At 37.5% G+C, this 12,258-nt stretch overlaps 1 protein-coding gene across 2 annotated transcripts in view; it reads right to left on the bottom strand.

The window, feature by feature from the left end:
• Positions 1-12,258, bottom strand: part of PPP1R1C (protein phosphatase 1 regulatory inhibitor subunit 1C) — a 129,543-nt gene that overhangs the window by 48,021 nt on the left and 69,264 nt on the right. For both annotated transcript variants that reach the window (XM_004267393.2, XM_004267392.2), the window contains exons 3-4: positions 10,497-10,534; positions 8,462-8,522 (exon numbers count right to left, since the gene is read on the bottom strand). In XM_004267393.2, the coding sequence (XP_004267441.1) occupies positions 8,462-8,522; positions 10,497-10,534 (99 nt within the window). The remainder of the gene's footprint in view (positions 1-8,461; positions 8,523-10,496; positions 10,535-12,258) is intronic.

Below are 12,258 nucleotides of genomic sequence, written 5' to 3'. Positions count from 1 at the left end.
AGATAGGAAGCAATTTTAAAAGTTGTATGTTATTTAAACAGAGGAATGTATTGATACATTTAAAAGATTAAGCTTAAAATAGGTGTAAATATATACAGACACCTGAATGGAACCATATTGATGAAGAGTGGTCTCCTTTTCAAAGTTTAATTGGCACCACATGGGGACATATGTATGCATATGGCTGATTCACTTTGTGCAACAGAAACTAACACAGTATTGTGAAGCAATTATACTCCAATGGAGATCTATTAAATATATATTATATATATATATATAAAATATATATATAATGCACATACAATACAATCCCCCCCCCAAAAAAAGAAAGATACATTCTCAGATCAGTTCTCCAATCTGACCCCACCTTCTGAATTCAAAGATATGAGGAAAGATGAACATAGAACTTAGTGAAAGAAATTGAAGAGAAGTGAAGGAAGTAGATCTGGAAATAGAAGCATATTTGGTGGTTTTTTTTTTTTTTTAAGGCAAGACTTGTATATATTTAGAATGTTCTTTGTTATCTAGAAATCTGTTAAAGTGTTTCTTGAGTTGCATAAATAATAAACCCCACCCTACACAGTAAATAAACCAGGCCAGCACAAACATAAAAGCCAAGATTTAGAAAGGCAAATGTGATGAATACCTGAAGAACAACCACAGAGGGACAGAAATGTTATAAAAAAAAAAGGAATGCAATGTGGAGACGGCCTGATGCGAAGCTAAAAGATCTTGCTACCTTCTCTCCCTGACTTTTCAACATGCAGGGGGTGATGAAAACAGGATACTATGGCTAGTCTATTCCTTTTGAGAATTTTTTTTTTCAGCACAATTATAAGAGGTTTCAAACTCAGGAAGAGTGATTTGATCATAGTTCTATATAATCATTGTTAACCTACCTACATTGCCTAATTATAGGCTGAATTTATATGATTTCCTACACATCCCCCTGGCTAGAAATGTTTATTGTATGATCTTCTTTAGCACCCCCAAATTTACCATTAAACACCACTTTCTTAGGCTTTTTTGAAATATGAGATTGATTAAATATCAATACCTCTGAGAGGGCTGTTAGTTAGCTGGGAAAAGAGGGGCTGGGTGTCTGAGAGGAGGAGGCAGGTGAATGAAGCAAAGCAGGGTTTTGTTACAAAGGAAGTGAAAGGTCAAAGATCAACTCCACAAATCTACCTGAGATTGGTACAAATAAAAGTGGAGTGAGTGTTGCAAAGTTTGGTTGTCCACATGCTTATTAGGATCAGGCACCTTTAGCCCTGACTCTTCAGTTCCTACTGGGATGAGAGCAAAGCTCTGGCAGGGATTTTATTCATCTCCAAGACCTTCCATCCCTCCTTGGTCTCTCCCCAGGACTTCATTCCTCCTTTCTGCAGCCTCAGGGGAAACGAGGAGGAGTGTACCTGCCTCTTAATCCAGGATTCAAATAATTACTCAAAATAGATCTTACATATTGTGTGCCTTTTCTAAGCATGCTCTTTACACATATTGTTTCATTTTGTCCCCACAACAGGCCTGTGTGGTGGGTATCACCTCTATTTAACTAATGAGAGAAGAGACAGGTTAAAATAATTGACTTGCTGAAGTTGAACAGTTAACAAGTGGTGTCACTGAGGTTTGAACACTGATTGCTTCCCCCACAATGTCCACGTCTTTTCTTGCTGGGTCCCATTACATTACTACGATCAACAGCTTTCCCTGATTTGAAGATTATCCTTCAGTTAATATTACATGGCACATCTTTGTCACTGTCACCTACCATCCTCCAAAATCCATGTTAGACTTTTTATTGGGCCAGTTTGATTTATTTCCTTCCCTGGGCGCTTCCTTATTTACATTTATTGCTTTATTATGAAAAGAGGCTAAACTGAGATAAAATATCAAGATCACACCGTCCTTGGAGGAAAAAAATGTAGGAGTTACAATGCTGTAAGCATTCAGAGAAGACATACTGGACATGTCAGAAGAACAATCTCTGGACACTGAAGTAGCAAAGAAATTATGAAGGATGAGAGGAAGAAGATGTTTTTCAGAAGTCCATGAAAAATCTGACTTCTTATACATTAAGAATGGTAATGTAATACTAATAGACCTGCTCTACAAAGCTGTTTTTCAGTCAGCTGCTTTGTTTCGTGTTCAGATTTCCTTTTACATCGATAGCCCTTGCTTTGCTGTCTTCAATTGAAGGCATTTGCCTTCCAGTAAAACACACACACACACAAAATGGGGGTGGAAATGAGTCAGCCATTTCCTGCCCCAAGATTCAAACCTACTTTGCTTTTCTGAAAACATGATTCAAGCTATCCAACAATAATTTAATTGGCTGTTCTGTAAATTACAGGGCTGACCACCATATAAACACCAGAGAAATCACATGGGTATTCAGTAGTCAGCTATCATTTTTCTGATAATCCTCAGAACTTTCTATTTACATAATTATAAAACACTATATCACAGAGGGTAATGGAAAAGTAAGTCTGTTTTCTCTGCAACCTTCAACTTGTGATTTTTTATGCATAATATATATTACAAATTTATGACTCATCTATAGAGATGAAAAAATGTGGTCAGCACACCATATCTGAAATATCATAATGTATCTAATGAGAGTTTATAATATCCTCTGGTTTTAAGGGATGTAATCTTGACATAATAAGTCTATTTTATAACTGGTTGCATGATGGCCTTCAGGGGGACCAGTGTCAACTAGAGGGAGATATGTGTGCTGCAGGCCTTTCTTTGCCTTGTTCTGTTTGATACGTCTATTACAGATGTGGATAAAAATATCAGAGATAAATTCATATAACCTATGGATGACGAACAATTGAGATAATGGAAAATAAAATAGGTGATGGAATTGTGATATGAAATATGACATGTTCATGTGACAGTCTGACTCTAAGAAGATGAAAGTCAATTGGAATGATAGCACTGTCTTGCTTTTTTGGTTAAGAAAAGACATAATTTTTAAATGAGCTATACATTATAAATAATATGGCTTTAAAGCAGTACATGAAAAAGGCTTAGGAGTTTTGAATTTATGGTAAGCTGACTATTTGTCACCAATGTATATGGCTGCCAGAGAAAGCTAGTACAATTTGGGGTCGCATTAATGGAGTTAAATTATCTGGAATGAAGGAGGTGACAGGCATAATTGAAGTCTCCATTCTCTTCTGGTCAGACCACTCCTTAAATATATGTTGATTTTGAATGATGTACTTCTAGAGTGATATAGGCAAAGTAAAGCTTATTAGGAGATCAGGAGTGAATGTGAAAGGACAGGCATAATTGACATTGAAATGTTTTAACCTGGAAAGAGAGAAATTAGGGGTGAGGCAAGGACCTGATAGATGTCTTGAAATATTCAGATAGTTGTCATTTTTAAATTTATCACAAATAGCAACAAGATATAGAAAAGAATCCATGAATATAAATTTCAATAGAGAAAAGATCTTTCTAATAGACCAGAGAGAAGGTAAACACCCTAAGGAAATGATTCATTCACCATCAGTAGTGTTGGGTACATTTAAAAAAATTATTTAAAAGTATATGTATAAGTACTGCTTATGTCTCAAGCATTGTGTTAAGCCCTGCAGATAAGGTAATAAACAAAATAGGCACTGTCACTGCTGCCATGTAGATCACTTCTGGTGTAGTTGGAGAGACAGACACTTAATATATAATTGAGTATTGTGATTACTTGCAATGAAAGAACTATAGAGAATGTGTAACTATTAATAGAGAGTTCATAGCTACACATAATTTAGAATGGAGGGTTAGGGAAAGCTCCTTTCAGGATCTGACCTTTAAGGACAGGGCTTGAATGATAAGTAGGAACTAAGCAAATAATGAGGACAAGAAGGAGGCAAGGGAGAATATTCTAGATGAAGAATGTATGCAGACTCTTCAGGAAAGAGCTTGTTGCATTTAGAAGCTGGCAGAATGCCACTGTGGCTGGGACCTAGTGGGTAAGGAGAGGAGAGGCATATTGGAGCCACAGGGCAGTACGCTTTCTAAACTTTGCTCTGGAATAGGAATTTTGTCTAAGGGCAGTGAGGAGCTATTGAAGAGTTTTAACCAAGGAAGTGGCATAATCACATCCGGTTTTTAAGAAGTTCACTTTGGGTACAGTATAGAAAACAGATGGGAAGTAGAGGAAAGAGACTGAATGGAGAGTAACCTTTTATATCCTGGCAAAGAAATGAATGTGACTTGAATTGTGATGGTGACATTGGAGATAGAAGAGGGGAAGGTGGGAGAGGAACTAATGGGGCGCAATCCACAAGACCTGGTGCTCTACTAATGAAGAGAGTGAAGGAGAGAGAGAGAGTCCTTGGAGACCCCCAGAACTCAGGAATAAGCACCTTTCTGAGAAGGGGAACATGAAGGACAAATTGATTTGCTGTGAAGATCAGAAGGTCAGTTTTGAACATGCTAATTTTGATCTCATGATCTTTGATTTCCATGAGATTTCATTTCATTTATTCAACCTATAACATAAGAAAGATATGTTAGATAGATGATTGGATATCTGGAGTCTGGTCAATTTTTAGACTTGCTACAGCAGAATCACCTGGAACTTCTGATTATTTGGCTACAGCCCAAGCCTAATATGTTAGAACCTTCAAGAGAACATAGCCAATCTAATACCCTGAGGTTAGATGCAGTGGAAAAAATGGAAATGATGTTTGATGCATCACTAGATAGTTGTACTAGTTAATCTTTAAACTTGACAACTTTGAATGACTATAATGTTATGACTAGAAAGATGGCAAGACCAAGAACTAATTCTACTATTACTTTCTAAGAGTAAATGTTCTGATCAAGTCATGAAGCATCTCTGAAGGAAGAGAGCCATCTCCAGATTCTTCTATTTACATTGCCAAGTTTGTTTCCCACGATGCTGCCATCTTGGCCAGAAACTAACTGTTGGAGGAACCAGGCTCTAGTCAGAGGCAACCACCTAATGGTTCCAGTGGTCCATGAGATAACCTTTCTTAAGAATCTAGCCAAATTGATGCATCATTCTGGATGGTAACTAATTTTCCAAATCAGATTTTCTCTTTGACTAGAGGGGAAGGGAGTGGGAAAAAGAAAAACAGAAGCATACGGATAAGTAAGAACATAAGAGTTAAAGGGGGATCAAGCAGAGAGAGAAGCAAAGAGAAACAGAAGCAGAGTCACAAGTATGACAATTAGTAGAACAAGGTTTAAGGGACATCCTCTTCCCAGCAGATGACAATGTAGCTGGATTCCCCAGTTCATTACAGTTCATTTATTCAACAAGTTTTTATTGAGCACCTATTATGTGCCAGAAACTGTACTAAGTGCTGGGAATATCAAATGAACAAAACTGTTGTCATGGACCCCTCATTCTAGTTACATAATGATGAGTGCCATGGAAAAAATTAAGGCAGTGTTATGAGGACATGGATAGTGATGGTAGGATGGGCAGTTATCAGGAAATGAAGACCTTTCTGAGGAGGGAACTGAGTCACCTGTGAGGCCACTGGGTAAAGAGCTTCTCAAGCAGAGAAAGTGGAAAGTACAAATGCTCTGATACAGAAGTGTGTTTGAGATGTTTATAAACCGAAAAAGTCCATGACATTGAACCCTGATGAACAAGGGGCAGTGTGAAAGGAGGTAAGATCAAGGAGAAAGGACAGTGCAGCTCATTCAGGGACTTGTAAGCCGTGATTGGATTTTTCATTTTATTCTGAATGCAACAGGAAGTTTTTTAGGATTTTGATCAAGGGGGTGGCATGATCACATTTGTGCGTTAGAGGAATTACTCTGGTTTGTGTGTGGAGACTCAGTTGTAGAGGGTCAAGAGCAGAAGCAGGAGAGCAGTAAGGAGGCTACTTCAGCAGCCCAGGCAAGAAACAATGGTGGTCACACAAGGTAGTAGCAGTGGAAGATACGGAAAATAGAGAAGGGGTACATCTTGAAATTAGCACCAACAGGAGTAGATGATGGATTGGGTAAGGGGGAGCAGTCAAGGATTATGCAAAGGTTTTTGTTCTCAACAGCTGAATAAGGTTTATTGAGATGGGGAAAACCCAAAAAAGAACCAATGAGTTTGGTTTTGGACATATTAAATTTGAGAAGTTTCAATGAATGTCATTCATTCAGGTGAAGAAATTTGGTAGCTAGTTAGAAATGGGAGTCTGAGGTTCAGGAGATAAGTTATGGCTGCAGATATGAATTTGGAGGTCATCAGCCTATCAGTCCTGACAGTGTACCTGTTAAAATGGTTTCCTCGCTCTATTTCTTACCCCCTACCTACCCATGCACCTTCATAAAGCCTTCATCACAAGAGGTGATCTGGACATGTCTCTGTTTTCTGAGAGCTGGTGGAGCCATAAATACCATAGTAACTGAAAGAGGGAAAAATAAATGAATGTAGGAGCTGGGAGACTAGTCTGTCTGGGCATTTAATGAAATGGCGTAGGCAGAATGTAGCATCTCTCTCCTGGGTATAGGCCTGTATATCCAGTAACTCCTCACTACCTAGTACAAGAGAAGAAGGAAGGAGTCTAGCTAGTTTGTTTTGTTTTGTTTTACTAATCAGCTACTCACTGGGTCATTCATGAAGCTCTAGTTGGCCATTTGGTCAGAGTGATTTCTCTCAGAACTATTAAGCATATCTGGTGCTACTTTGCTCTCCTAGCAAACATTTTTTACATTCAATAATTGCATGTTCCACTGCAGTCTGAAGAATTATACATTTCAGAGCAGTTGTTATTATTGATTTTGCATTTCAATAACATTTCCTTTCTAATTCATCTTTTTTATGATTGAAGCTTCATAATGTGCTTACAATGCACCATTGCTTAATTTTGTCCCAAAATATTCATTTCTAGCTCTAAGGGACAGGTAGACTGAATAAAATATGTGGATTTAGCTCTCTTTACTCTTTTATCAGTAGCAGGCAACTTTGCTAAGTATTTACAGGTAATAAATGAGGACCTAAGTGGCTTGTAATTATACCCGAATAGCCTCATGAAAGAATTACTGTGCTTTCTCAAGCCTTTAACTCATGACCAAAAATGATTATCATTGAATGGCCATCTTGGAGGGCTCAACAGTAGTAAGGTTATGGGTAAAAATATACAATATGACTAACTTCCCTAAACGTTAGCATCCCACATTCTTACATTTGAGAGCTAAGTATAAAAACCATGAGCCTTTGGGGCCTTGATTTTAAGATTTTTCCTTTAAAAATAATGCTGTTATTCTCTAAGGACATGAGAACAGTCTTTATTTAGTTAAGCTAACCCAAAATAGAACAGAGGAAGTTATTAAATGAGTGAACATGTATCTTTCTTTGGGACCCATTCATGCCAAAACTGATGTGTTTTAAAAGTACAAGATGACTTACAAGAGGGAAAATACCTTCAAAAATGATTACACTGATCTTGAGAAAGGGATGCCTGATAGCCTCAATAATTACCCTGGAATTAACTACAATGCTGATGACTGCATTATTTACTGCAGTCTTATGAACAAGCAAACATTGTATTTTATAGCTGCACAGGACAGAAGTTTATGGAAAGTAGCTATTAATGTGTCCCCTTATGTCCCACCTCTCTTTCAGAGTGCAGCCCCAAATCTAGAGAGCATACAGCATGGAAAATTTCACTCCCAATTTAGACATCTCTCTAGACTCCAGAGGAAGCTGTTCAGCTGGCCTCTCCTGTAGTTGAAACCGAGCTGTACGACAGCATGATGAGTCACTGGGCCAACAGCCCAAGTGCCAGGCTGGAACACGAGCAACTAGATTGGACACACTCTGCCTCATGTCAGGAATACTGTTGTGTGAGAAATAAAAGAAACCTTCTCTGGAATTGATGTTGGTCAAAATTCTGATACACTTAGATGTTCTTTTAGCAGTTCTAATTTGGTGGGGGAGGGGTGGAAATTCTGGGAGAACACCAGAATCTGAGCTAGCATTCTTAGTTGCTATTTCAACAGCTGTTTCATGTACAGCTAATAGCTGTTTGACTGGGTTTCTTAGAACTGCTCCTGACACAGGGCAGTGAAGCAACACTTTACTGTATCTGTATCTGTCTGAAATTCAAGACATACTTTGCTTAAGCCAAGGAAAAAAAGGTAATCATCTGCCAACACTTGCAAGAGCAATTAGGGATTCTAGAAAAATCTCTTCAGGGAAAACATGTGAGGAAGGGTAAAAGAAAACTTTTGTCAGTATTTTGGAAAATCTGAATTTCCAGACTGAGATTTTGAGACATCGCTAGTTGTCCCTTCTTCACCTATTTCACTCTTGATGAAACTAGGTTTCAAATAACATATGTTACTGAAAGTCAGTAATGTGACTTTCAGTAAGATAGATCTAGCTTATAAGCAGGTATAAGGCGCCTGAGAACAGCCTGCCTGCCATCCATGAACTCAGCACTCACAACAACCGGAAACAGTACATGAACAGTACCTTTCATGGCGGGTGGTGTGTACACGCTCTGCTTCCTTTGCTTAGGGGATGCATTCTGTGACTGGATAGAGAGAAAAACGTAATAAGTCTTATATTTGGATAAAAAGTACAATGTCATCAGCCCTTTGAGGGAAATAAACACCTAGTAACATTAGTTTATTTTAAAAAGAAAGAAAGAAAGAGATAGTACTAATCCTTTCCATTTTAGAGAAAAGCATAAGTCCCAGGACAAAATATACTCCAAAAGCTACGTCCATGGTATAATTATATCTGTTTATAGGATTGTCAGTGGTTCTGGAGGGTTAATGAGAGTCCTTGCTAAGTAATATCAGTCTGTAATCCTATGGAATTGAGATGTTCAATCTAATAGCTCCATTTCCTTGGAATTACAATGTTGAGGTAATATTCTTTTACATGTTCAAAAGCTCTCTCCTAACAAAACTGCTGCTTAACACTCTTAAGCACACTGGATCAGAATTAATTTATTGAGGCAGAAATTTTTGCACTAAAAATGATACAAATTGGAACAGAGGAACATATTTCAGGGTCAGAACCACAATAATAATATTTAAAGTTTAGATAGAAATAGATATTTATATATGTATAAGGCATTACTTATTATAATAAATTATATATATATGTGGTCTACACCTCGATCAGATTATGTCAAAGACTCCTTTTTAATGGTGTGTCTACTTATATTTCAGTGTGTCAAAGGCAGGAGTTTTAGTGTCTGGAGCAATTATTTTTGCTTTGGAAAGTTCAGGTATAAATAGTTACAAGATACTTTTTGAGGATTGTTCTAGGCTTTCCATGCATATTAGAAAGAACATATGTACAGAGTCTGAAGAAAACTAGAAACTGTTTCATGAAGTTGTAAATAGAGCTTGAGGCATCTTTACTCATATGTACTAAAGCTTAATTGCCCTCAAAGGAGTCATCAAGATGTTGATATTTAGCTGATGCAAAAACAACCTATTAAAAAGTAAAAAATTCAACCAAATAGTTACCAAATCCATATCAATCAAAGCAAATGGTACAAGCAAATTTCTGCAAAATAGAGTGTTTTGATACCAGTCTATTATGCACAGATGCAGGCAGGGCAACTCTACATTAGTATACACGTGTGGATGATTGAGCCTTCTGTTGTTCCTCTGCTGTATTCTGTCACATTTGGTTGATTTTAAGAAGCATTCACTTCCAGGTTTTCTTATATGTTTATTTCCATATACATATTCAAAGATTAAGTAGAAAATTAATTCTACAGAAAAGTTGGTTTGTTTAGTAACAGTGGTAAAACTTACTAATAAAAATTATATTTATGTAAGAGTTTAGTTTTCAAAGCATTTCACATTTATAATCTCATTAAATTTTTAGAAAAGTCTTGAGAGATACTTTCTGGCATTTTGTTCTTTCTACATTTTCCACTGAGTTTTGCTAGATGCCTACTCATGTGGCCATGGGAATTGAATATCAAGTCTGCATGAGTCCTACTCAATATTTGTTCCATTTCTGGGCACAAGTTTGCTCATTTTCTTGTATTCTGTGTATCCTATGTTATCAGCTCCCCTAGGCCCCCCGTCCCTGGTTCATATTTTCAATCTGAACTCCTACATGTGTATGTGGAGACTGGCCTCAGGATCTGCTCTTGGCTCCACACACCAGAGGACCCTTAAGAGGTGTCTGTCCCCCACCTTCTTGTTCCAGGGTTCCAACATTGGCTGTCCCAACCTGTGATGGTCATACACAACCAGTCACTAAATTGAAATTATCAATACCATATCTTGCCTCTAAAATCAGTAGTTTATTTTAGAAGTTTTTCCAGGGGTTAGTATTTCATAGGTGGAGAATCAAGGGTAACCTAGAGGTGGAGATTTTATGACACCATTTTACTGTTTGTTCAGTAGGGGAAAGCAAATCAAATAGTTTTTACAACACAGTTATATTGATACCATATTTTATATCACATCAGATCAAACTGGTAGTGTTTTTAGTTGGTTGGACACATATTTATACAGAGTATAAGAAAACTTACTTCTGCTTGTGTGTTGGTCACTCTCTTGTCATCTATTTCTGCAAGAGAAGTAGGTGTAATTATTAGAAAGTTGATATTTTTCCTTGTAATATGCACATTAAATTTTCAATAACATGGAACAGAATGATTTAATAATTGCCTTATGCTTATACAATATCCATGGCTTAGTCTAGTGGCTGAGAGGGCAGTGGGAGGCAGAAAGAAATAGTTTCCTTCTGAGATAACCCTCTCCCACAGGTTTAAAAAAGGCAATAAAAAAGCATCCCTCCTGAAATTCCAAATTGCCCAACTTCCAGCAGTCCAGAAGGGGGACCAGAGAAATGCCTCCTAGAACAACCGTTGGCATCATCAACCTCACAGTGCTAAGGCGTAAACAACCTCCTCTCCTCATGGATTTTGCAGCACTGTCTATTAACTGTAGCCTCTGTCAATTTTCCTTAAGTTTGCCAGTAAGCAGAACAAACCTATTTTTCCGCTCAGCCCAATCACTGACTCTAAAAGAGGCACCCTCTTTTCTATATGCCCCTGGAAAGAATCAGTAACTTTATCAGAAATATTTTTTGTAACACTTCTAGGGCAACTTCCACGTAGTCTGTGTAAAAAAACAGTTGTGAGGAAGGGGAGAGAGGAGGAAGAGGTGCTCACATACTCCCCTTCCACAGAGCGAGGACATTCTGGGCTGGGCTTCTTTCCTACCTCCTCACCTGCTTTGCATGGATTCTGCCTCTTGGCTTCTAGACCCAGTTGACCGTTCCTCACTTTTAGGTTAGTCCCACAGCTGAGAGATTGATGCCATGGTTTAAATACTGAACGAGACATTCATGAAAGAATGTCTAAAAGCGAGTATAATTGTAACTTTGGTTTGTAACTCCGCATTTTGTTCTCTACATAATTTAAGAGGCTAGTGAATTTAAAGAATTATTAGTTTATGTTTTTGGGTACATAATGTATAAGGATGTAATTTTGTGATATAAATAACCATAAGGGGTTGGGACAGGTGTAAAAGAAGAGTGTTTGTATGTTATTGAAGTTAAACTAGTATAAATTCAAATTAAAGTGTTATAAATTTAGGGTTTTAAATGTAATCCCCATTGTAACTACAAAGAAAACAGCTATAGAATGTACACAAAAGGAAATGAGAAAGAAATTTAAACAATTCACTACAAAAAATTAACTAAACATGGGGCTTCCCTGGTGGTCCAGTGGTGAAGAATCTGCCTTCCAATGCAGGGGATGCAGGTACATCCCGGATCAGGGAACTAAGATCCCACATACCATGGGGCAACTAAGCCTGTGCACCACAACTACAAGCACACAAGCCACAACTAGAGAGCCCGGGTGCCACAACTAGAGAGAAGCCTGCATGCCACAATGAAAGATCCCGTGTGTGGCAACTAAGACACGACGCAGCCAAAAATAAATAAATACATATTTTTTAAAAGTAAGCATAAAGGAAGACAGGAATCCAGGAAATGAGGGACAAAAAAGCTATAAGTCATATAGGAAACAAATAGCAAAATGACAGAAGGAAGTCTTATTAGTTACTTTAAATGTAAACAGATTAAAATCTTCAAAAGACCAAGATTAGCAAAATAGATAAGATCATATGATCCAATATGTACTACCTACAAGAGACTCACTTTAGATCCAAATATACAAATAGGGTAAAAGTCAAAGGTTAGAAAAAACAATTCTATGCAAATAGAAACCAAAAGAGAGCAGGGTGACTATACTAATATCAGACAAAATAGACTTCAAATCA

The sequence above is a fragment of the Orcinus orca genome, chromosome 7 (genome assembly GCF_937001465.1).
Source record: "Orcinus orca chromosome 7, mOrcOrc1.1, whole genome shotgun sequence".
NCBI classification, from domain to species: Eukaryota; Metazoa; Chordata; class Mammalia; order Artiodactyla; family Delphinidae; genus Orcinus; species Orcinus orca.
Note: the sequence above shows the minus strand (reverse complement) of the source record. Positions and strands in the feature narration are given on the sequence as shown.